Source organism: Phytophthora ramorum, assembly GCF_020800215.1.
Source record: "Phytophthora ramorum isolate Pr-102 chromosome Unknown Phyram_PR-102_s0001, whole genome shotgun sequence".
NCBI lineage: Eukaryota > Oomycota > Peronosporomycetes > Peronosporales > Peronosporaceae > Phytophthora > Phytophthora ramorum.
This window is the reverse complement of record NW_027150647.1, coordinates 1,256,746-1,277,341: the sequence shown is the minus strand read 5'-3', so window position 1 is coordinate 1,277,341 and position 20,596 is coordinate 1,256,746. Positions and strand designations below refer to the sequence as shown.

The following is a 20,596-nucleotide window of genomic DNA, read 5'->3' as shown; positions in this document are numbered from 1 at the left end:
TATGTCGCTTGCTGCACTGCTGTGACGAAAGGCTGGAGCTTTGGCAGAGAGAGCTGCTGGTCTGGCGGTGACCGATTCTGGAAGAACGCCGCCTGCATAGAGCCATCAGTGCGGACAGAATCTTCGAGCAGCGTTCTGAAACGGGGTGCTCGAAAGTGTCTGATTGATAGTGGTGGCGACTTTGCTATGGTTGTGGTGGCGGGGCGCCTTGTGCGGTCTGACTCGACCTTTGCATTGAGTTGGTGCATTTTTCCCGCTTACAACTTGAACAGAAGTTTGCTTTTCACTTCTCAGTATGATATTATTGAGAAGCGTACCATGACCACCACCACGAGTATCTTATCCGATGGGTGCCTAAGAAACGGCTTGGGGCTCTTCTGTCCCCAGTTACTCAAGTCACGTCGACGAGCAGTGCGAGAATGAATGGCGCGAAAGGATTCATGAGATTTTTCGTATTCGGGTTTTATTTTTATATGATTTTCTCTGGAACACGAAGATCCAGGTACCTGGTAGTGGCAACATTGGGTGCAAATCTGCATCACAAACTGAACAGTTTGGGTTCTGCTGCGTGTATGACATGGCGTTAGCATTGTACTCACGACCTGAGCGCTCCAGCATAATAGCGTTTGCAGCATAAAGATTTTAGACGGAATGGTTGTGCACACTTTCGAGCACCTTTGCTTAATCTACGTCGTTTTTAAGTAGAGCTGATCGCAAGAAATGGTGGGCACAAGAAAATAATGGACAGTACCAACGGGTCAACGCGCCAACACACGAGGGCAACCAAGCAAGATTAAATTATCGGCAGGACTCCAACACGTAGGCAGATATGATTCAAAACAAAACCGCCCAGCTATTTAGGTCTAGACCACTAATGTCAATACAACTGTAGCTCTGCATGGGGAAGTTCATGCCAAAACCATGTAAAGAAGCTCGCGAGGTAGGTCATTCTCTAAGCTCCATTAGGACTTCAATGAACTGTAAATCGACTACGCAGCTCGGCTGCAGAGGATTCGTAGCATGGCGATTGTGCTAGAAAGAGTCTTCGAGTAGCATTCTGAAACGGGATACTATTTACCTGTTGAAGGCGCTGTGCTATGGTTGCTGGACAGAGCGTATTTTGCTTCGTTTGCGTTGGTGTTTAGCTTTTAATGAGCAGCGTTGCGATGTGGTATTTCTATTTTGCAGCTCTCTCTATCGCTGGTAATGAACATGCTCTCGCTTTTGCTGTGGATCCAATGTTACAGACTGGCACCGACGGCGGCGCGGCACTCTGGACAGCTTGGGTTGTGACGTAGCCACGACATGATGCAGTTCTCATGGTAGATGTGAGCGCACGGCAACTTGACCGAGAAGTTGGTACTGCCAGCGTCGCCATCGGGTGATGACACTTCATCACTGATGCTGCCATCGCTCCCACTATTGTTATTATCCCGGTCGCTTTCAAAGCCCTTCGTGTCATCCGAGACCAATAGCTCGAGGCAAATACTGCACGAGTGCTCGGAGTACGTGGGCAGTACGTCCTCGAGACTGAGGATGGCATTGGCGTACGTACAATTGGCGTCCAGCACGTTTTCGGGGAGTGACAGGAACTCGCGCATCAGCAGGTAGATGCACAGCACCTCACGGCCCAGTGGAGCTGGCAGATACGGCTCCACCACAAGCGCCGGAACGATTACTTCCAGGGCCCTCCAGCAGTCTAGCAGAAACCCTTCAAGTTCCACTTTACTAGTGTTCATGGTGTTGGCGTCTGCTTGGATGGAAAAGGCCGCGTACTGCAGATGCTCGTACCGCTGGAACACTTCCATGAGGATTCGTAAGAACACGTCAAAAGGTTTCCATTCGACAACGTCCTGGTCTTGTTGTTGCTGTTGGATACCTGTCGGTACGAGGTGCTGAACCACGATCGGATGGTGCAGGATGGCGTTCACCTGCTTGTAAAATCCACAAAGCTTGGTCTGACTCATGGCAATGACCCACGCCGATTGTGTCGTGTGTCCGTTGCTCGATGTCGTCGAGCCGTTCGCCGTTCCCGACGCGCAGGTGCTTGTGATTGCCAACGAGAGCGACACCCGGTACACGACCGACATGCCCACGCAGAGCAGACGCGCTTGCACCAAGAAGCTGAAGCTGGACGGCTGGAACTCCTCACTCATTTTGCGCAGTCGCCGCTGAATGGGGCCGCTGTCGGCGTTAATGGCGGTATTGTGCACCAGTTTGACGCGTTTGGTCTCGCGTTCCCCGTCCATGACTTGCTTTGTCATTGCAACGTTGTGCTCGCGAAAAGGTAGAATGCAGAATGACGACGAAAAGCGAGTTTGGAGTTGAGTTTGCGTGGCGTTGAGCAGCGCTGAACCGAACCCGGACTTTGTCGGCCGGGAGTTTGCGCGATGGTACACTCCATGGAAGAGTGGAAACTTCCTCCGCTCGCGCCAAGGGCTCCGACTTGCTTGAGGACTGCCAACACTAGGCACAGCGACTCTTCTGCTGCCGACTACAACAAGCAAGATACGCGTATGCTGCAGAGCAAGCCGAAACGCTGAGAATATTCGAGCTCGTCGCATGAACGGATGATTTGAGCTGAGGTGCCCAGGCCGAGCTGGATGGTTGGGGACACGCAAGCGGGACAGCCTTCCCTGTTGGGTGGTAAACACTACTATTACCATGGAGCATTCGCGTGCTGTGCTCTCTTTGCCGACTGAAAACCCGAGGACAAGCGTTCTGGTTGACTCTCGTTGCACCATGCACTCACACCATGTTCAACACGTTCATTTTCCAGCGAATGACAAAACGACGTCTTTCACTGTAGTTTTTGCCTCCAGCGATTGGAGGCCAGTCTAGCATTTTCTGCAAGCGAACTCAGAGTATGATAACTCGACAGACGCCGGACGTGCGTAATGGATTCGATGAGCGCCACGTAGCGCTCGTTCCTCAGATCAGGGCTTTCCGCTTTGGCGAATGTCCCGCGACCACCAAACGAATATGTCGCGTTGCAGTAGGCACCGTTTCAAAACGTAGGTGCACTTCGTCTCCAGGTTTGGATCGCGTTCCAGCTGGGGCCTCAACTGGCCGGGCATTTTCATGCAGCGGAGGTTACTCTCCGACTAGCGGGCGTTGGCATGAATGGTGCGTGTTCAGCCTTGCCGCAAGACAGCACTTGATTCAATATGCCACGTCACACAGTAATGCTTGGTATGTATGGCCGATTTCGCTAGGCTAGATTCGTTTTCTGGATACGGCGAGCTATATCTGGTCGCCAATAATTTTCGCACTAAAATTCTCTTCCGTCTAGAACTTTTCGGTTGTGTGCAACTCGCTGCGCGTACACCGTGCTTGGATGGTCGCCGAGGTGCTAACATGTCTCGTTCCTGCCGTCTTGCTCACATACTGGTGTCTGCTGAAAAGAAAACGTGTCGCTATTACCAGGTGTTTAGTTACCTACTTCGAAGTACTATTATACGTAGTATTATAGTAGTAACCATGAAGAAAATCAATGACTAGGCATTTTCAACGCGTATCGGAGGTCGTTATCGGCGAAGCAGCTGAAGAAGTTTTCGAAGCAGCCTTGAAATGAGCGAACCGCACACAGGCCACTCGGATTCACCTCGTAATACATGATCTCCGCGGTTGCTTAGCCATCAACCCCTCACGGAAGAAGATCATCACCGCGTGCACGTTTGCGGGAAGACTGTTAAGCTAGCGGACACCCGGCAGCACGACCGATGCTCCCTGAGGGCAATGCGTGTCTTCTGAACGGTCTAACGCGTCGCGTGCTATGTAGTCCATTGGATTCCAAAGCGACTCAGCCAGGCCATTCAGCTGCTTAGCCACCGACGCTGATCCCGGCGAATGAGTCGATATCCCACTGAATGACGGCCAATTTTCCACTGATCGAATGCAAAACGTAAATGATGGCAGCGCCGTTGCATCCTGGTTTGTTTCCATTTCCGAGTTTGACCTGTTGCCATTTGACGGAGTACCTTGGTTACCATTTCCGTCCGATTCCCGAGCCTGTACTAATTCTGCTGTTGGATTGCATTTCAGCATGGCGGTGCTTGTATCTAGCTTCGGACTGTGTGCAGGAGATTTGGGGTTGGCTTTTCGTTTCTTGGTTGGTGGCTGCAAGTCGCTCGTTTGGCCGTCGTCCTGCCAGCGATCTTTAGAGTCCTCAGCCTGGGCATCCAGCCGCTGGCCTTGTCGTCTGGTGCTTCCCTGTAGATTTGTCTTCTTCAGTTCCTCTTCCTCCTCCACTTTGACTCTCCACGTGTCATTTGCATACGAGCAAACGAAGTGGCTGATGTCAAATTCCCTCTCGCAGACTGAGGTGGCCACGGATCATGTCGGCTGGAGACCTGCTTCTCAGCGTATTTCCGTTCGAAAACACAAACTTCGGGTTCAGTTCTTCCCCTGCTGACTTGTAATGCTGATGATACTTGCGGCTCGACCGCCTTCACGGTCTTCACCCCCGCTTTAGGCGCTGAGGACTGAGGCTCAGCGGACGCGAGAAATGTAGGGATCACCAGGTCAGCTCCTTCGTGGTTGCGTGGCAACACACCAGCTGCTCGTCGTGCAAGCAACAACCACAGGGCGTCCTCCGTAGGCTCCTTTTCCAACTGAGTAAACTGGCAAAAGCCCATTTTCTATGGTGTCCACTTCTCTTTCCACTTTTGAAAAGCTGGCACGCTCTCCGGTGCTTTGGGGGCCTTAGTTTTCATCACAGTCGGGTTGGTACTGACCAGAAATTTCAGGAAACTCGGCACAGCCACGAATTGACCCGTGATTTGAAAAGTACGTCGAAGTATTGTACATCTTCATAGTCGCGTGTTTATCTTCACTCTCCACTACCACCGCTGAGCCCGTCACCATTATTCTGGTAGTTCACGTACAACAGAATTGCCATGAAGTCCGCCACAACCCGAGATGCCAGTGCTGACGAAGGATACGGGTGCATCCCAAGTCGACACAAGATTGACGCGACACCGTACAGTGTGTCCTCGCAATAGCTAGGTCTGTCATATCGACCTCCTTTCACTAGCAGCTTGTCCGCTGCAAGATCCAACACAGCCTCAATTGCATTGAGGCGGGATCTTTTAGCTGGGACAACACTGTCGTAACCCCCAGTGCTGCACGAAAAGTGCTGGCCCACACTGGACGACCCATCACAACAACGAGTGTTCTACAACTTTTGCTCATTTCCCCTACACTTGTATCGGCCTGGCTGTCTGTGAACAGCCAAGCCCATTCCTCACCAACCGTACCCCAGTTGCGTTTTGCGTACCAATACATCGCCACTAAGTTTTCAGTCATCTTTGTTACGGTTCGCTGTGGAGGAAATAGCCAGTGCTCAAGTTTTGTGGTTTGGCGAGGGAAGGTGGACGATGATTCTTCGCGCATGCACATGTACAAAACACGCATCTCTAAATTGTCTCCATGCGTCTTGCTCGTATTCAGTGCCAGCTTATGGAGCATTCGGCTCTCCCCAAAGCCAGAATTCTGCACAACCGCTGTATATAGCGCCACGTAGGACTTCGGAGTTGCTTTGTACGCCTTCCAGCACTCCTCCACGTGCTCGACAAACAACTTATCAGCCCCTCCACGATAATCCAGCCGGGTGAACGCGCCCAGAAACTGCTGCCTCAATTTTCCTTTCGCCTACACTGCATTTTCAACTGGTAACCCCTCCATTTCCTCTTTCACACCAAAGTTCTCCTTGGTCTTAGTCGCCACACTCTCTGACACGTTTCGGGTGACGACGACAGACACGGAGCATTTTCGGTACAATGCTTTGATAGCGACTTCAAGACACGAACTGAGATTGGCGAGCCGCTCGTCCCTGTGAAGTTTGGCTCCAGCCTCATTCAACACACCCTTAAACTTCGTCGGGGCTTTAACGTCCGTCTGTGGGTCGCCACTCTTCGTCGTCAACTGCTCGAAGACCCCCCCCCCCCGGTTCAGGAAGTCGGCGATCCCCTTCGGCGTGACCTGCGTTGGCTCAAACCGAGACATTGTTTCTTCTAGAGCAGATCGACGTTTCGCTCAACTTCAAAGCACATCGTTGCTCACGGTTTACCGAAATGAAGAGGCCTCGGTTGCCAGCTTGTTTCCACATCCACCATCTCAGAGATTCCTCCTCTGTCCCCTCCGTACTCAATCTTGGCAATCAAACTTGAAGAAACCCCATAACTTTCCGGCTTCAAGACGTATTTGGGTGGCAATCTCCGTTCAAACGGCGGTAAAACAAACGCAGTAAACCACAACGCGTCTTGCTTTCCAAGTATCCGACCTAGCGCATGACGCACTGACGCTACCGAAACCGAAGGTCGTATCCAGCCCCCTTCCCGCTGCATGAACTCAATGGTACTCTGCTCCGTGAGCACCAAGTAAACGTGCCACCCCCAATACCCACAAACCACGACGCCCACGACACTCGTCGCCATGAACGAGAACAGCACTTTAAACCGATCCAGCACGACGTGATCGCGCCCCGCAGCTTCGTCATCCTCACTGCTCGTAGTGAACGTTGCGACGAACAGCCCAGCGGACAACGCGGCCACGTAGAGGCAGCTCACCCAGATGTACATCAACAAAAGCCAGAAGTGTCCTGCACCACAAACGCATTAATAACGTAGCAAATAGGCTCATATCCTCTGAACGTACTGTAGTTGTAGTACCCGACGCAGTTGTTGATCCACGGGCAGTGGTGGTCCATCTCGTAGACGCATCGTCGACACTCGCGACAGTGGTGCGCCCTGTGAGGCTTGACCGCCTCGCACAACCGGCAGATTCGCAGGTCTCTGCAGTGGACCAGATGCTCAGGCTCCACGAAGCCAGGGTCACTCCAGATGGCCAGCGAGTACTGCAGCAGCAGCTCCGAGGCCAAAAAGATGCTTGAAATCCAATGCACCGGACTGTTCGTCGGCAGGAATTTGGTAAAGTGCACGAAAGCGATGCCCGCAATGAGTCCATAGCCCACGGCCACGAATAGCGGTCCCACCACAGCCAAGTGCCGCATAACGTCTGAAGAGAGATAGCTCGTCCAGGTGTATGTCGCCAAGTCGCATGTGGTATCAGCTTCCAGAGGGGACGCATAGGTCCCGCCCACCGCTCCCGACTAAATGCGATCCATAAACAGTGACCAACGCTCTCCTATTAATTCTCGCAGGCGCGAACAAGTCAGTCCCTCATGTTTTGCTGGCCGGAGCGCTCTATTCGGGTGTCTTTTAGCAGTCGAGCATGCGGTCTCGCAGGTCCGCTTCCCGCCCACCCAAGGCGCTGGCCCCCCACTGATAAAGAGCGCGCCAGCCAGTCTTCTTGCGCTGCGTACCTGCGCCCTCCGCCCCGGGACGCGCTCGGAAAAGCTCGAGAAAGGGGAACAAGACGCCATCAATCAGACACACACAAGCAAAGGTGCGTTACGATGGATGGAAGCCGAGACGAGAGTGTTGGTACCTCCGCATTTGGTTCCGCATTTCCCGATTCCTCTGGTGGTGGAGAGGACCTCGTCCTAACGGAGACATTCCGTTCTTGTTTGCTGACTGGTGATTGGGTGAAAAAGCAGGTGGATGACGATGGAGAAGGACAGCAGCAGCTTCGAGTCGTCGACGCTCTTCCACTACTTCGCGCCCATGAAGTACAGCGAGGACGACGCGTCGTCGCCCACGGGCAGCGCCGACAAGAAGGTGGCGAGCGAAGCGGACGCCGGAGCGAATAACGCGCCGCCGTCCAACCAAGTCAGCCACGAGGACGCCGGAGAGGAGACGATCGCCATTAAAGTGCGCAAGACGCAGAGGGACATGCGCTCCTCTAGCCGCCGCAAAAACAGCATCGAGATGTTCTTGTCGCAGTCGCCAAGTCAGGCGCTGGGCGGGGACTTCCTGAAGCTGAGTCTGGACGACCGCCAGATGAGTCTGCAAGCCAACGAGCGCCCCGCCAATGGCGTTGCAAGCGCGTCCAGTGCGGCGGGGAGCGGCGGCGCGTACGCGTCGGGCCAGTTCCAGCTCAACGCGGTGCCAGAGTCGCCCAACGAGTACGCGCGCTATCGCCACCAACAGCCGGCGTCGGCCACGCCGCAGCAGGAACGCTACCGATCTGGTGGACGGGAGGCTCCGCAGCATCTGCCGACGTCGCTGTCGCTCACTCGTTCGAGCACGGTGCCAGGCACGAGCACTGCGCCTGCTGGCTCGTACAGCGGAGCGTACACGCTGAGCCCGCGCATGTCGTCGGAAGATTCCTGGTCGGGCAGCCAAGAGGGGGACAATAACGCCATGTACCAAGAGCAAATGCACGACTACTACGGGAACAACCAAATGCCGGCTTCGTATGCCCTCGAGCAGCAACAGTATCGTCAGCAGCAGCAGCAGCAGCAGCAGTACCGCTCGCCGCAGACTGCTAACGGGTCGTACGGCTACGGTGGAACGCCGTCTCGATCGCAGATGAATTCAGGCCAGTGGAACCCGATGGTTGTGGGGCCGCACCCTCCTGCTGCCATGTACGACGTTGGTGGAAACAACATGTACATGAACCCGCGCTCGAGTCCGATGAGGCACCCGCACGCTCAGATGGGGTATGCTTCCCAGCAGCAGGCTCAGATGGGAATGCGTGGCGGAGGCCACTCGAATAGCCGCTCGTCGAGCCGCAACATGTACTCGCGAATGACGCCGCCTCTTCCGGAGTCATCCCCCCCGCACTCACCTCGGAAGGGCATGGGAATGGGCGGAGGCATGCAGATGGGAATGAAGCAGTGCAAGTTTTTCCTGCAAGGACACTGTCGAATGGGTAGCAAGTGCAAGTTTGTTCACCAGGCGGGAGCCCCAACTCCGGAGCACATGGGCGGCGGTCACAGCTCAAACCGCCAGAACTCTTCGATGATGTACCAGCAAAGCCGGATGATGATGTCGCCTCCCCCGTCGCACATGATGCAGCAGCAGCGCCATCAGATGAGCGGCGATGACATGGGGCACCAGCTCAATGGAGCGTTTGGAGGACGGCAGCAGTCTCGGATGAGTTACCGCTCGGAAAGCTCTGGCGTTAGTGGCATGGGCTTGGGCTCGATGAATGGCGGCAGTATGAGCTCGCCGATGATGGGCGGCTCTGCTAACGACCCGTCGAGCTTGAGTGCCGCACTGAGCGTGGAAGATATCCAGAACCGTGTGTTCGCGATGTCGAAGGATCAGAATGGCTGTCGGCTGCTGCAGGAACAACTTGACTACGAGGACCGTGCCGACCTGTGCGAGGTGATCTACCAGGAGTCGCTGGAGCACCTGGCTGAGATGATGGTTGACCCGTTCGGCAACTATCTATTCCAGAAGTTGTTGGAACGTGTGAACGAGAAGCAGCGCCTTGTGATCATTCGTCGCGTTAGCTCAAACCTTGTGGCTGCTGCTCTTAACCTGCACGGTACACGATCTGTGCAAAAGGTGGTGGAGGTGTGCGCTACGTCTGCCGACGTTATTGAAGAAGACTACGATGAGGAGGACGGTGACGACTATGGCTATGCGAATGATCGTGAGGATCGCCCAGAAGGTGGAGAACGTCGCCGCACGACGAGTCTGCCGGACATTATTGTGGAGGCGCTCAAGGACGACGCCGTGCGTCTGTGTATTGACTCGAACGGCAATCACGTGATCCAGCGTGCACTGCAGTTTATGAAGCCCGAGTACAACCAGTTTGTGTTTGACGCTGTGTGTAAGGAGTGCACGACTGTTGGAACTCACCGCCACGGATGCTGCGTCCTGCAACGTTGCTTGGACGCGGCCAACAAGGCGCAAAAGGCGGAGGTGATTGAGCAGGTGGAGCGCCAAGCGATGAAGCTGATGCAGGACCCGTACGGCAACTACGTGGTGCAGTATGTGCTTGACTCGTGTACGGCTGAGGAGGCCTTCGGTGTCATTATGAAGCCGCTGGGCCACATCTACGAGCTTTCGGTGCAAAAGTTTAGCTCGAATGTGATTGAGAAATGCCTCGAGAAGGCCCCCGAGCGTGTGCGCCAAAAGTACATTTCTGAGATCACGAGTTGCCCGAAGATGAACAAGATGCTGCAGGACCAGTTCGCCAACTACGTGGTGCAGCGTGCGCTGTGCGTTTGTGCTGAGGAGCAGTGCCTGCTGCTCGTGAAGGCTATTCGCCCGCACTTGGCTGCGATGAAGAACACGTCGGGCGGTCGTCGCATCACCGCGCGTATCCTCAAGCGCTTCCCGAATATGGACATTAGCATGGACATGGGCATGTCGCCGAGCGCTGACAACCTGTTCGACAACGGTGCCAGCGGAATGATGATGGGCCACTTGCCATCGTCTTCTATGGGCGGTGGCTACATGCACCAGCAGCAACTGCACCCGAACCAGATGTACGGAATGCAGGGCGGTCACATGGGTGCTTCGCACCACTTCCAGGGAGGCGGCCGTGGCAACCGCATGCCGCAGATGCATGGAAATGACGGCAGCATGATGATGCTGAACGATGTGGGCGGCATGGGCATGAACGCCACGAGTCGTGCGTAAGGGAGAGCCCAACCAGCCAGCGAGGTGGTGGGCAAAAAGTATGAACCAGCAGTTAGGGAAAGAGCGTGTGGTGTATGAACGACGAAGCAAGGAAGACCCGGTACCGCTGGAGACGCGGAGCAGGTGTGAAGTGTGGAGTGTTGGATAAACCTGCCACCAGCGAGGGGGGCGTGTGGGGTATGACGACGACAGGGCGAGGAGGCCGCCAAGCAGTGACAAGAAGCAGGAAAAGGAGGATCCAAAAGTTTTGCGCGTTTGTAGATAAGACAGATACAAAAAGAGGATAATGCATGTTTAGGACTTGTATCAAAGCAAAGAACAAGGACGATGAAGAGCCCCGCAAAAGCGGCGATGGTGAGCGGCGCCAGAGTGGCGGAGTGGATGTGTGAAGGCGAGACGCGACAGTATGCTGTATCAATAAGCCGCCACTCCGCTGCCAAGGTGAAGACGAGGACCGCGGCGAAGATGGAAGCTGGAAGCTGTTTGGCGTGCCGCTCACACATCCATCCAGCCTCGTGCTCTGGCTGCGACACAAAGGCAATAGGGAAAAATGACCATAAGACAATGAACGAAGCTTTTGAAGGAAGAGCAACGCGTCTATCAATTCGGTTGACTTCATTAGAACTTGTAGCGGTGGATGGACTCCAGGTGCCGCACGGAACGCGGGCTTTTCGGGCGGGTGTCATCGAGGCGACCCGATTTGCACGCGTAGATCATCAGCACGAGGCTCAGCAGCGCCTTGAACGCTGCAAGGCAGAGGAAGAACGCCACAGTCACTAGCATTCCCATGGACGACGTCAGCTCAATCGGAGCATCGACCAAGGCCTTCGATACCATGCGCAGCACGACACAAGCCAAAGGCAGCGACATCAGACCCAATCGCTTGGACACGTGGTGCGTGTGGTCCAAAATCGTGTCTTCGCTCTTCCAGCCTGTCAGGTCGCGGCACAGGATCGTGATGAACTTGGAATACATCGTCGGTGGGATCTGATTAAACTTGGTGATGAACGCGTGCTTGAGCCAGTCGATCAGCATCTCGGCCACCCAAACCATCGACTGCGCGAACGCAACAAAAAATGCAGTTACAACGTCAGCACATCATCTGAGTGAGAGAAGAACAATTCGTACCGTTCCCCAGGCAACATCCCCTGCGGACGATTGCAGTAAGATGAGTGAGATGATTGTAAGAAGCTTGAAGCGCTCGACAATATCGCTGCAACTGATCTGGAAGAGGTTCTGCTCCTCAAACTTCTTGAACACCGAGCTCTTCAGCTCAGCGAAATTGTTGGAAATCAACAGTGTGAGTAGCGACGTGTTGCTCGAGTTGACAGCCACGTTGAGAGTCACGACTTGAGTGAAAAGTAGCAGAGAGTGGAGCACCACGTAGATGATGGCAACAGCAAAGTCCAGGAACATGCGCGTGACACGACGTGGCTGATACTTGGCCGTGTAGTAGAGCGAGTCCAGCACATCTTGTCCGAGCGATGAAAACAATCGATCGAAGATCTCGATCATGGTGAACAACACGTACAGTTTGATCATCGCCTGACCTCGAATCGCGTGGTACACCCTCGACATGTCCACATACCACAGCACCGTCGTCCCCACTGCCATAATGACAGCCACCATCAAGTCATAAAAGTGAGTCCTCCGGAACACTCTGGTATGGAAACCCGACGTCACAGCACAGCCGCACGCGAACAGAATCCGCAGCGGCAAGTACGTGAACGCGTACAGAAAACTATCGAGCGCGAGCAGCACTCCAAACAGGAACAGCTGCTCGGTATTTAACGGCACAGCAAAGAAGTTCTGCACCCGTTCCTGGTGCATACCATCGGTAGGTTTAATGTCGTGAACGCCAAAAATCTCCTTGTAGAAGAAGTCCGAGAGTCGGAATGGGTGAGGCGCCGGAGGTTTAGTAGCACCTCCCAACCTGGGGGAAGGTGCCTTGGGTTCTGTATCTGCGCCTCTAGCTGTCAAAGGGTACGGGGAACTCCTGGCTAGAGGCGCCACGGGCGAGAAATTCGACGGCGAATAAGTGGCCGAGAAGTCTGTCTGCACATGGAGATTTGGCTTGAGACGTCCGTTCTGCGTCGGCGAAGGCTTCGCTACTTGGTCTACTGGGAAACCATCTCTCTGGACATTGTTTAGAGCAATTGGGGAGCCTATAAGTACGCTGGGGGGCTCTGGAATCGACTTTTTCTGCTTAACGGAGCTGCTCGGGACGCCTGCGTGCTTGTGCGCTTTCCGGCGAATAACGCGCTTGCGATGGAATAAAGTTGCAGAGACATCTAGATGAGATGCTTGCCTTGGATGATCGGTGGTGGAGAACGCCGGGGGATTGGCAGGGAGCTCCATGGAGGGCGGCGAAGGCGTTGGAGCGCAAGCCGACGCCATGGTGACAAATGGGTTGTGATGTCATAACGTATATTGTGTTTTTTAACTCCTGTTAACTGTAGCCATTTCCTAGTTGAAGTGGTGTGTCGCTTCGTGTGCACAACGATAACGGACGGTGAAGTTGGAGCCTATGGTGTCGTGGATGAAGTCGTCTCCATTGGACCCTCGGGTGCTGGCGAATGTGGTTCGATCGTATGAGGGGGACACGCTGCAGGTGGTGGAGTGCGATGTGCCGGTGTACCATGGGAAGGGGCGACTGGAATTCAAGACGGGCTTCACGTACGTAGGGGACTTCGTTCATGGACGTATGCATGGCCCAGGACGCATCGAGTGGCATGATAGCGGTGTGGTGTATGAGGGAGAATTCACACACAATGAGATCACGGGACGAGGGACGTACTGGTGGCCGAACGGCAGCTCGTACGTCGGAGATGTCAAGAACGGTAAGCGACATGGTCGTGGCGTGTTCGTGACTGGGGACCGCGGAGTTCTGCTGCAGCAGTCAAACAGTGAAGAAGCTCATGAGCAGGAGGCAGGCGAAACAGGAGGAGAAACGCCAAAGCCATTACTGTTTGCCTACCGCTCCACTACTGATAACCCAAATGTCATGGAGCACGATGCAGAAGAAGATGGAGCCGTCCATGATGACAACAAAGGGGATGTCGGGTTGGATACTGGTCTTGTACTGGCTCAGAGTAATGCTCGCTATGATGGGGAGTGGGAGAATGGACTTCCACACGGGTATGGCGAGCTGGTGTTCGACGCTGCGCGCAACATTCGCTACGAGGGGCAATTTGTAGGGGGCAAGCGCGAGGGCAATGGACACATGCACTACGCGGATGGCAGTGTCTACACAGGAGACTGGCAAGCTGACGTCAAGTGTGGACGAGGTGTGATGACGTGGATGGCTCCACCAGGCGTGGACGAGCTCTCGAATCCTGAGGATGCCATGCCGCTGGAGAGATACGACGGCGAGTGGGTAAACGACTGCCAGCATGGTTTTGGGCGACATGTTTGGCTAGTGAGTCCACTCAGCTCGTTATCGACGGTGTCTCCCACTAGAATGAGATCGTCCATCTCTAGTCCGCACGACAAGAACTGGTACGAAGGGGAGTTCCACGAAGGGCTTCGCCATGGACGTGGTGTTTTCTTCTATGCCAACGGCGCGAGGTATGAAGGCGAGTGGAAGGCCAACGTCAAAGACGGTTATGGGCTCTTCTTCTACGAGGACGGTCGCGTATTCGTAGGACAGTTCCGCCAGGATCGCAGCCTCGAAGGTTCCTACGCAACTGCAGCGACTGCAGGACTTCATGCACCTGCTTCGCCCGCGCCTTTTGTGGCACCGACAGCCCCAACAGCCCCAGCGACAGCATTGTCACCTTCCCAGTCACCTTCGTCGTCTTCGAGTGTCGCGGGTATCGCTCTGTTTGTCAACGATCTGCTACCGATAGTGGACGCCCCAAAGCGTGAAAACGCTCGGAAGGCTGTGGAGCACGCAGCGCTGCGCATTAATACTGAGTTGCGCTCGCTTTATCGCGGGTGCATTAAGGAGTCTCGGCGGGCTTCAGCCTCTGCTGCCAATGATCCAGATGATACCGGGACATTGCTCGAGGTCTTCGAGTGTCAGCAACTACTCTCTCAATGCGGCTTTTACTTTCCTAGTGGACGGCTCGAGAGTTTGATGCAGGACGTCCGAAGAGCTCAGCGAGCAAGTGCTTTGGCCTGCGCAGCGTCGATGAACATGGCCGAGCATTTCCTGGATGACCTGCCGCATGAACATCGTTCCAGACACCCGATAGATCCAACTCGGCTTGAAGTCGTACCTTGGGACGAATTGCTGCTCTTCCGAGAATTTGTTGAGCTGCTTGTTCGCATTGCACATTCGTGGGTGATGACAGCAGAGGCCGAAGGTGTGATCGATCTCGCTACAAGTAGCGACAGCACGGCGTTCCTAGCGGACGTTTTCTCCGACCTGTACGATCAAATGATGCGCGAGCGTCAAGAAACATTGAGCCAGAGCCCGCCGACATGGTTAGCGCTTCTGCGCGCCGAGTTGATGGGGAAGAAGCTGCACAGCATCTTTACAAAACACCACGACCGCCTTCAAGACTTGTACTGCAGCTGCGCAGCGCCTTCAGTTCTTCGCCAGCACGAAGACGTATCAGAGCACGAGCATGGAGAGCAGGAACCCCAATTGCCGTTGAATACGCACGTAGAAGAGGTATCCATTCGATCGGTGCTTGTCATGCTCCGGAACGATGCTTCCCCGGAAGCGCCTATCTTCACTGCGGACTTTCAAATCCGCGATGCGCTGTCAGCGCTAAACCGAGCTTTCACATCCTCTTCCCCACCGCTCAAGCCCGGCTTACTCCGCAGTATCGTTGGATCCAACTCGAGCGAAAGCAACGACGATGGCGAACCAGACGCTTTCTTTGTGGGCACGACACTGGTGTTCTCGGAGTTCTTGGATGCTGTTGCCGTCGTGCTCTTCACGAAGCAGCACCTGGCGCTAGAGTCTTCAAAGAAGGAGACTAAACAATTGACACCTCAAGATCTGCCTCTGCACGTGCTAGTGGACAAATTCATGCAGTCAGTGAGGTTGGAAACTCATCCATCAGTATGAACATTCCAAAATAATCCACGACACGGAGTCTCTAACGCGAATGTACCCACTCCTCTATGTCACGTAGTCTAGTACACACTCCCGACGGGGCCCATTATCTGGGCGTACCGAGACGGCAAACTAACCACTTGGTCGTCATCGAACGTAGCTTCAAACACCTGGTCATCGTACGCATAGCGCACATAGCTGCAGCATAGCAAAAACAACGTAAGACATTAGTCAGCTGCAACGGAGTGCAGACCCAGAAACATAAAAAAAATACTTACAGCAACGGCTTAACGGCGGAGCTTGATGATGATCGAGCGTCGGCAATGGTTTGGTCTTCACCAATGCACGGATTGTAAAATCCGAGGAGGCCAGCCTTCGATGACGAAGTCAGCGCAAGTTCTCCGTCCTGGATGTCATAGTGTGAACACAACTAAGTTAGAAAAACCCTCCTCGATATTGCAACACCTCCAGACTTCCGTACCTTGACAAAGAACTGAAGAGGAATCGTAACATCGACCCACTTCTGCTCCAGCAACTCGGCGTCTGCTTCCTGCTGAATGGCACTGTCAGCGCTGCCAGATTCGGTATCGTTGCTATCCTCGCGATTCAAGTCCCGCTCTCGCATTGCCCGCAACGCTACACCCAGGTCATCTTCTCGGGACTCACGCGAGTCGGGACTCGTCGGGTTGTTGCCGTATCGACCCAGCAAAATCACCAATCCCTTTGCATCTTCCCGCTGCTGCTCCTGCTCCATCTTCTCCTTTGCGCAACGCAGCATCAGCTTTTGTTGCTCCAGTGCGCCCTGTCGAGCCGCAGCAAGATACTGCACACGCACGTCATGTCGGTGCTCCAACTCCAGACGTCGCTGGCGCTCTTGTGCAGGCCTCACGAGCTGCGTAACGACGGCAGCTACCACGAACGGCGAAGTGGCGGCACAGAACGTAGAGAAAGCCGATTGTGCGGAGAACGGCGACAGGAAAATGGGCATTACGAAGCGTACGCTGCCACGAGTGAAACCCAGACGCAGAGTAACACCTGCGCGTGCCAACAAGACACCCAGACCCAACCGGGTCCGGTTGGAAATTTCTCGACTAGCTCCCGCAACGAACGACAAGCCCGTGGCAAGACTGGCACGCAGCGACAGTTTAGCCGTCGTGGCCATCAGAACGCGGCGGAACTGGAACGACACGTTGGGGCCTCCGCCATTCACGGCGACGGCTGCCGTGGCGTTGTACGTTGCAGTATCCTGGCTCAGCGACCCGGAAAGACCGTCCCGCGTGCTCCACATCATGGCGCCGTGAAGCTGCGGCGTCAGCAACTGGTTGGCGCCCAGCGAGATGTCCAGGCCGTTGTCATCGACCTCCGGGATGAGCATGAAGACCGTGTGGGGCGACACCGGCTGGCTGATCTGGCAGTGCAGCTTCGGCGCCCAGCCCATCTCACTCGTAAGCGTGAACGACGGCACGCTCGGGTCGAACGACGTGTGCGCCAACTGCGCCGTGAAGCTGCCCATGCCCAGCCCCATCTTGTCGTACATGTAGCCTCCCAGTGTCAGCGTCGTACTGCGCGAGAGCGGGAACGCTGTCCGCTGGTGAATCGTCATCTCCGTGCGGTCCACGAACCTCGCGCCACTGTGGAACAAGCTGCGCAACCCCTGCATGGGCGCCTGCACCAAGTCGGACGCGTCCACGTGCATGGACATCTCACTATAGGACGAGAACTGCGCCTCCAGATTCTGCTGGTTCATGCGGCGCATGATCTGCTCCACGCAGCGCTGCACCTCGTCTGACGTCTTGAGGTGCGCCCCCACAACCTGCTGCCGCGCAGCTCCATCCTGTTCCAGCGCGTGCACTCCCTATAGAAAAGTACCAGCCTCAGTCATAAGTGCACTCTTGGTTCATTTAGACGGGTCGTACCTTCTCGCCGTAGACGTCGTACACGCGGCGCTTCACCGGATCGAAGAGCACCTTGTAGGCTCGGTCCAGCACCGCGTACTGCGCGTTGGCGGCCGCCACGAGCGCCGCGTTGCCGTGGCGCCGCGGGTGGCGGTCCGGGTGGAACTCGCGCGAGAGCGACAAGAAGCGGCTGCGGATATCGTCGTTCGACGCGTCGCGCGGGACGCCCAGCAGCGCGTAGTAGTCGCGCTCGAACTGGCGCCAGTACGCGGCGTCCTCCTTCCGAGCCTCCGCCATTGGTAAATGAAAAGGTCAAGTTTGGTGTATACACGGTGTATAATACACCAAACAAAAATCCCACAGCTCGACATGGGACGAAGTCGGGCAAGAGCGACGCGCGCCAAACGGAGACTTCAAGGCCGTCTGGAAGAGCCGGGCGGTCTTGTCCGTGGTCCAGAGATTGAATACGCGAGCTTCAGGCATCGATGGACATTTCCAACATGTCCATCACGATCGATCGGATCGGCGAGGCCATTTTGGAGACGCTCGCGAAAGGTTGCACGATCCGCATGTTAGTCGACGAAAAGAGTGCACAGCAGAAGAAGAACCGGATGTGGGTCGCACGTTTAAGGACGCGGGGATCCCTGTCAAGACTGGACGCGTGGCCACTATCGATCCACAACAAACTGGACGATCGTGTTTTGTTTTGCAACGGTACGGGCAATTACAGCGCGCAACATTCTCGCTACACAGCATGGAATCATTTAAAACTCATCCGGACCGGGCACACTGATTTGAACTTTCGTACAACCGCAATGCTAACTTTTACAAGAGCAATTCAGGGACTTCTTAAGACGTTTAAGATGTGATTTCCCTACGTAAGAAATTTCCTAGAGTAGACGAAAGCTGCGAGTAGACCGCAACAACATCACTACTACCACTGCGCGAAACGCGGGTTCTCTCGAGTGGCCAGCGTGAATATCCCACACAACTGGTTCTCAGGCTGCGAATCGCAGCAATAGTGAGTGCACTTGTTCGCAAGGATTTCGAGTAGTATGATGGGACTTAAATACGCATCGTTCTTGGTATACTACGTAGTACTACTGAAATGTTTTTCAAATGTGCAGTATTTTCCTCACAGAGATAGTATTTGATCGTTTTGCAGTGAGAGGATTAATATTCTACCGCACACGAACATATATTCTTTGGCAACGTCGCAATGGACAGCAAACACGCACATGTACGCCACCCGCAGGTCGGCACTAAGAGCTCCAGTGTGCACGTGGTAACTGTGTCTCGGTTTGTGCAAACGCAGGTCGCGCCGATGGACATCGCCGAGTTCGTGAACCGGGAGGTCATCGAGGGCTCTAAAGATCGCCAGCAGCACGACGGCCAAACAAACGATCACCCAAGAAACGAAAAGCCAGCCCCAAATCTCCTGCATCCAGGAGCGAGATACAAGCATCGACATGCTGACGTGCAATCCAACAGCAGCATTAGTACAGGCCCGGGAGTCGGACGGAAATGGTAACCAAGGTACTCCGTCAAATGGCAACAGATCAAACTCGGAAATGGAAACGGATCAGGATGCAACGGCGCTGCCATCATTTACGTTTTGCATTCGATCGGTGGAAAATTGGCCGTCATTCAGTGGGATATTGACCCATTCGCCGGTGTCGGCGTCGGTGGCTAAGCAGCTGAATGACCTGGCTGAGTCGCTTTGGAATCCAATGGACTACATAGCACGCGACGTGGTAGACCGTTCAGAAGACACGCATTGCCCTCAGGGAACATCGGTTGTCCTGCCGGTAGAAGAGGCTCAAATTGCCGCACGTCTGGGGGATGACAAGCTCTGACAGTGCTAGTAACAAGCAGAAAATGCATCATCTCCGACGGATGGGCCTACTCGAAGCGAGCGCAATGAGAAGCTTGCATACCTAGCAAAGTCAATGGCAGTAGTGGACGCCTCCACTTTGAGGCAGCGCGAAAGCAGCAAGTTGGGCAAGAAGATGGATGCAATTAGCAGCAATCGTAGTATACATGTAATAGCCGCTGAAGTACAATTTGAAATCGAACATACTTCAACTTGTCACTATCCCTCTTCCACTCCCCCTCCGCAGTGACCACTTCTCGTCGATCCATTCACGAAAAACATCCAACCCAGCAAGTCACCGCAGTCACCATGAGCGTACGTAGCGACCCCCTTCCAGCTCCCAGCAGCCTCCACCACATGCATCGCCCCCCTTACCTAGATTCTACATCGTCTTCTCTCTCGAAGAAGATGTCTGTCGCCTCCAACCGCGCAGAATTCGCGTGCTAATTGAGCTCTTTGCGTGTGTAGGAACCGACGGCCGCGCAGCCACAAATGTCCATGGAGCAGATGCAGCAGCAACAGATGAAGCAGCAGTGAGTGATGGCTTCCCCTTGGTGCCGCAGGTTGTTGTTGCACCGGCTGAAACGAAGTGTGTGTCGCTGTCCAGGGAACAGGAGCAGATGCGCCAGTCCATGATGCAGCAGGTTATGCTGCCTGACGCCCGCGAGCGCCGTACGTGCCATTGAGAGAGCAGCTTTGAGAGCGGATAGGGGGAAGCTGACGGTGGCTGGTGCTGTTCAGTGGCCAGAATAGCGATCGTCAAGCCCGAGAAGGCGCGCGCCATCGAGGAGATGGTGATCCAGATGGCGCAGCGCGGCCAACTCGCGGCCAAGATCGACGAGGACAAGCTCATCGACCTGCTGAGCCAGGTGGGCGTCACGGAGGAGAAGCAACGCACGAAAGTCACGGTACGAAGGCTGGGTGGGTCGTCATTGGGGGACACCTGGACTCACTTTTTCTTGGTGCAGATGAAGCGGCGGACGTATTTCAGTGACGAGGAGGACGACGACGATGATGACGACTTTTAAGCTTGATCGATGCAGTCGGCAGCTTCGTAGCTGATGCGCGAGTCAAGTGGCTGAGGGTTGCAACGTGTGACTTTCAAGGGCTAGCTGCAGAGATGAGGACGGCGTCCATTCCCCGTGCATATTAGTTGGTTCACTTGAAACGTAGGCTTGTCTTCCTCTTCCAGTCTCAATTGGCAACTTTTCTTACTTTCTGCTAGCTGGGGAAGCTTCGACAGTGATAGCGTGCATTGCGTGGAGCTTTATTTATTATTCAGACTAGCTAACTGCGAGTCCAGCGATGTAAAGGCAGCAAA

General features: G+C 54.7%; 8 protein-coding genes across 8 annotated transcripts; 4 read left to right on the top strand and 4 right to left on the bottom strand.

Annotated features, from left to right (window-relative positions):
* Positions 1–1,241: 1,241 nt before the first annotated feature.
* KRP23_222 (uncharacterized protein) lies at positions 1,242–2,264 on the bottom strand (the record flags this gene model as incomplete). Its single annotated transcript, XM_067886687.1, has 1 exon — positions 1,242–2,264. The coding sequence occupies one exon, from the start codon at positions 2,262–2,264 to the stop codon at positions 1,242–1,244; it is 1,023 nt and encodes a 340-aa protein (XP_067750777.1).
* Positions 2,265–5,652: 3,388 nt separating this feature from the next.
* KRP23_221 (putative ZDHHC-type palmitoyltransferase 4) lies at positions 5,653–7,012 on the bottom strand (the record flags this gene model as incomplete). Its single annotated transcript, XM_067886676.1, has 3 exons — positions 5,653–5,982; positions 6,300–6,601; positions 6,658–7,012. The coding sequence occupies 3 exons, from the start codon at positions 7,010–7,012 to the stop codon at positions 5,653–5,655; spliced, it is 987 nt and encodes a 328-aa protein (XP_067750776.1).
* A 171-nt stretch (positions 7,013–7,183) lies between these two features.
* On the top strand, positions 7,184–10,499 carry KRP23_220 (Pumilio domain-containing protein C6G9.14; the record flags this gene model as incomplete). Its single annotated transcript, XM_067886665.1, has 2 exons — positions 7,184–7,407; positions 7,559–10,499. The coding sequence occupies 2 exons, from the start codon at positions 7,184–7,186 to the stop codon at positions 10,497–10,499; spliced, it is 3,165 nt and encodes a 1,054-aa protein (XP_067750775.1).
* A 618-nt stretch (positions 10,500–11,117) lies between these two features.
* On the bottom strand, positions 11,118–12,896 carry KRP23_219 (Transmembrane anterior posterior transformation protein 1-like protein; the record flags this gene model as incomplete). Its single annotated transcript, XM_067886654.1, has 2 exons — positions 11,118–11,555; positions 11,628–12,896. 2 exons carry the CDS (start codon positions 12,894–12,896, stop codon positions 11,118–11,120), a joined length of 1,707 nt encoding a protein of 568 aa, XP_067750774.1.
* Positions 12,897–13,026: 130 nt separating this feature from the next.
* KRP23_218 (Radial spoke head 10-like protein B) lies at positions 13,027–15,519 on the top strand (the record flags this gene model as incomplete). Its single annotated transcript, XM_067886641.1, has 1 exon — positions 13,027–15,519. One exon carries the CDS (start codon positions 13,027–13,029, stop codon positions 15,517–15,519), a length of 2,493 nt encoding a protein of 830 aa, XP_067750773.1.
* Positions 15,520–15,587: 68 nt separating this feature from the next.
* Positions 15,588–17,699, bottom strand: KRP23_217 (DnaJ-like protein subfamily C member 11; the record flags this gene model as incomplete). The annotated part of the gene is made up of 4 exons (XM_067886630.1): positions 15,588–15,705; positions 15,786–15,913; positions 15,989–17,362; positions 17,424–17,699. The coding sequence occupies 4 exons, from the start codon at positions 17,697–17,699 to the stop codon at positions 15,588–15,590; spliced, it is 1,896 nt and encodes a 631-aa protein (XP_067750772.1).
* Positions 17,700–18,621: 922 nt separating this feature from the next.
* Positions 18,622–18,933, top strand: KRP23_216 (uncharacterized protein; the record flags this gene model as incomplete). The annotated part of the gene is made up of 2 exons (XM_067886618.1): positions 18,622–18,642; positions 18,718–18,933. The coding sequence occupies 2 exons, from the start codon at positions 18,622–18,624 to the stop codon at positions 18,931–18,933; spliced, it is 237 nt and encodes a 78-aa protein (XP_067750771.1).
* Positions 18,934–19,584: 651 nt separating this feature from the next.
* KRP23_215 (Programmed cell death protein 5) lies at positions 19,585–20,303 on the top strand (the record flags this gene model as incomplete). The annotated part of the gene is made up of 5 exons (XM_067886607.1): positions 19,585–19,590; positions 19,744–19,808; positions 19,883–19,947; positions 20,017–20,183; positions 20,244–20,303. The coding sequence occupies 5 exons, from the start codon at positions 19,585–19,587 to the stop codon at positions 20,301–20,303; spliced, it is 363 nt and encodes a 120-aa protein (XP_067750770.1).
* Positions 20,304–20,596: the final 293 nt, after the last annotated feature.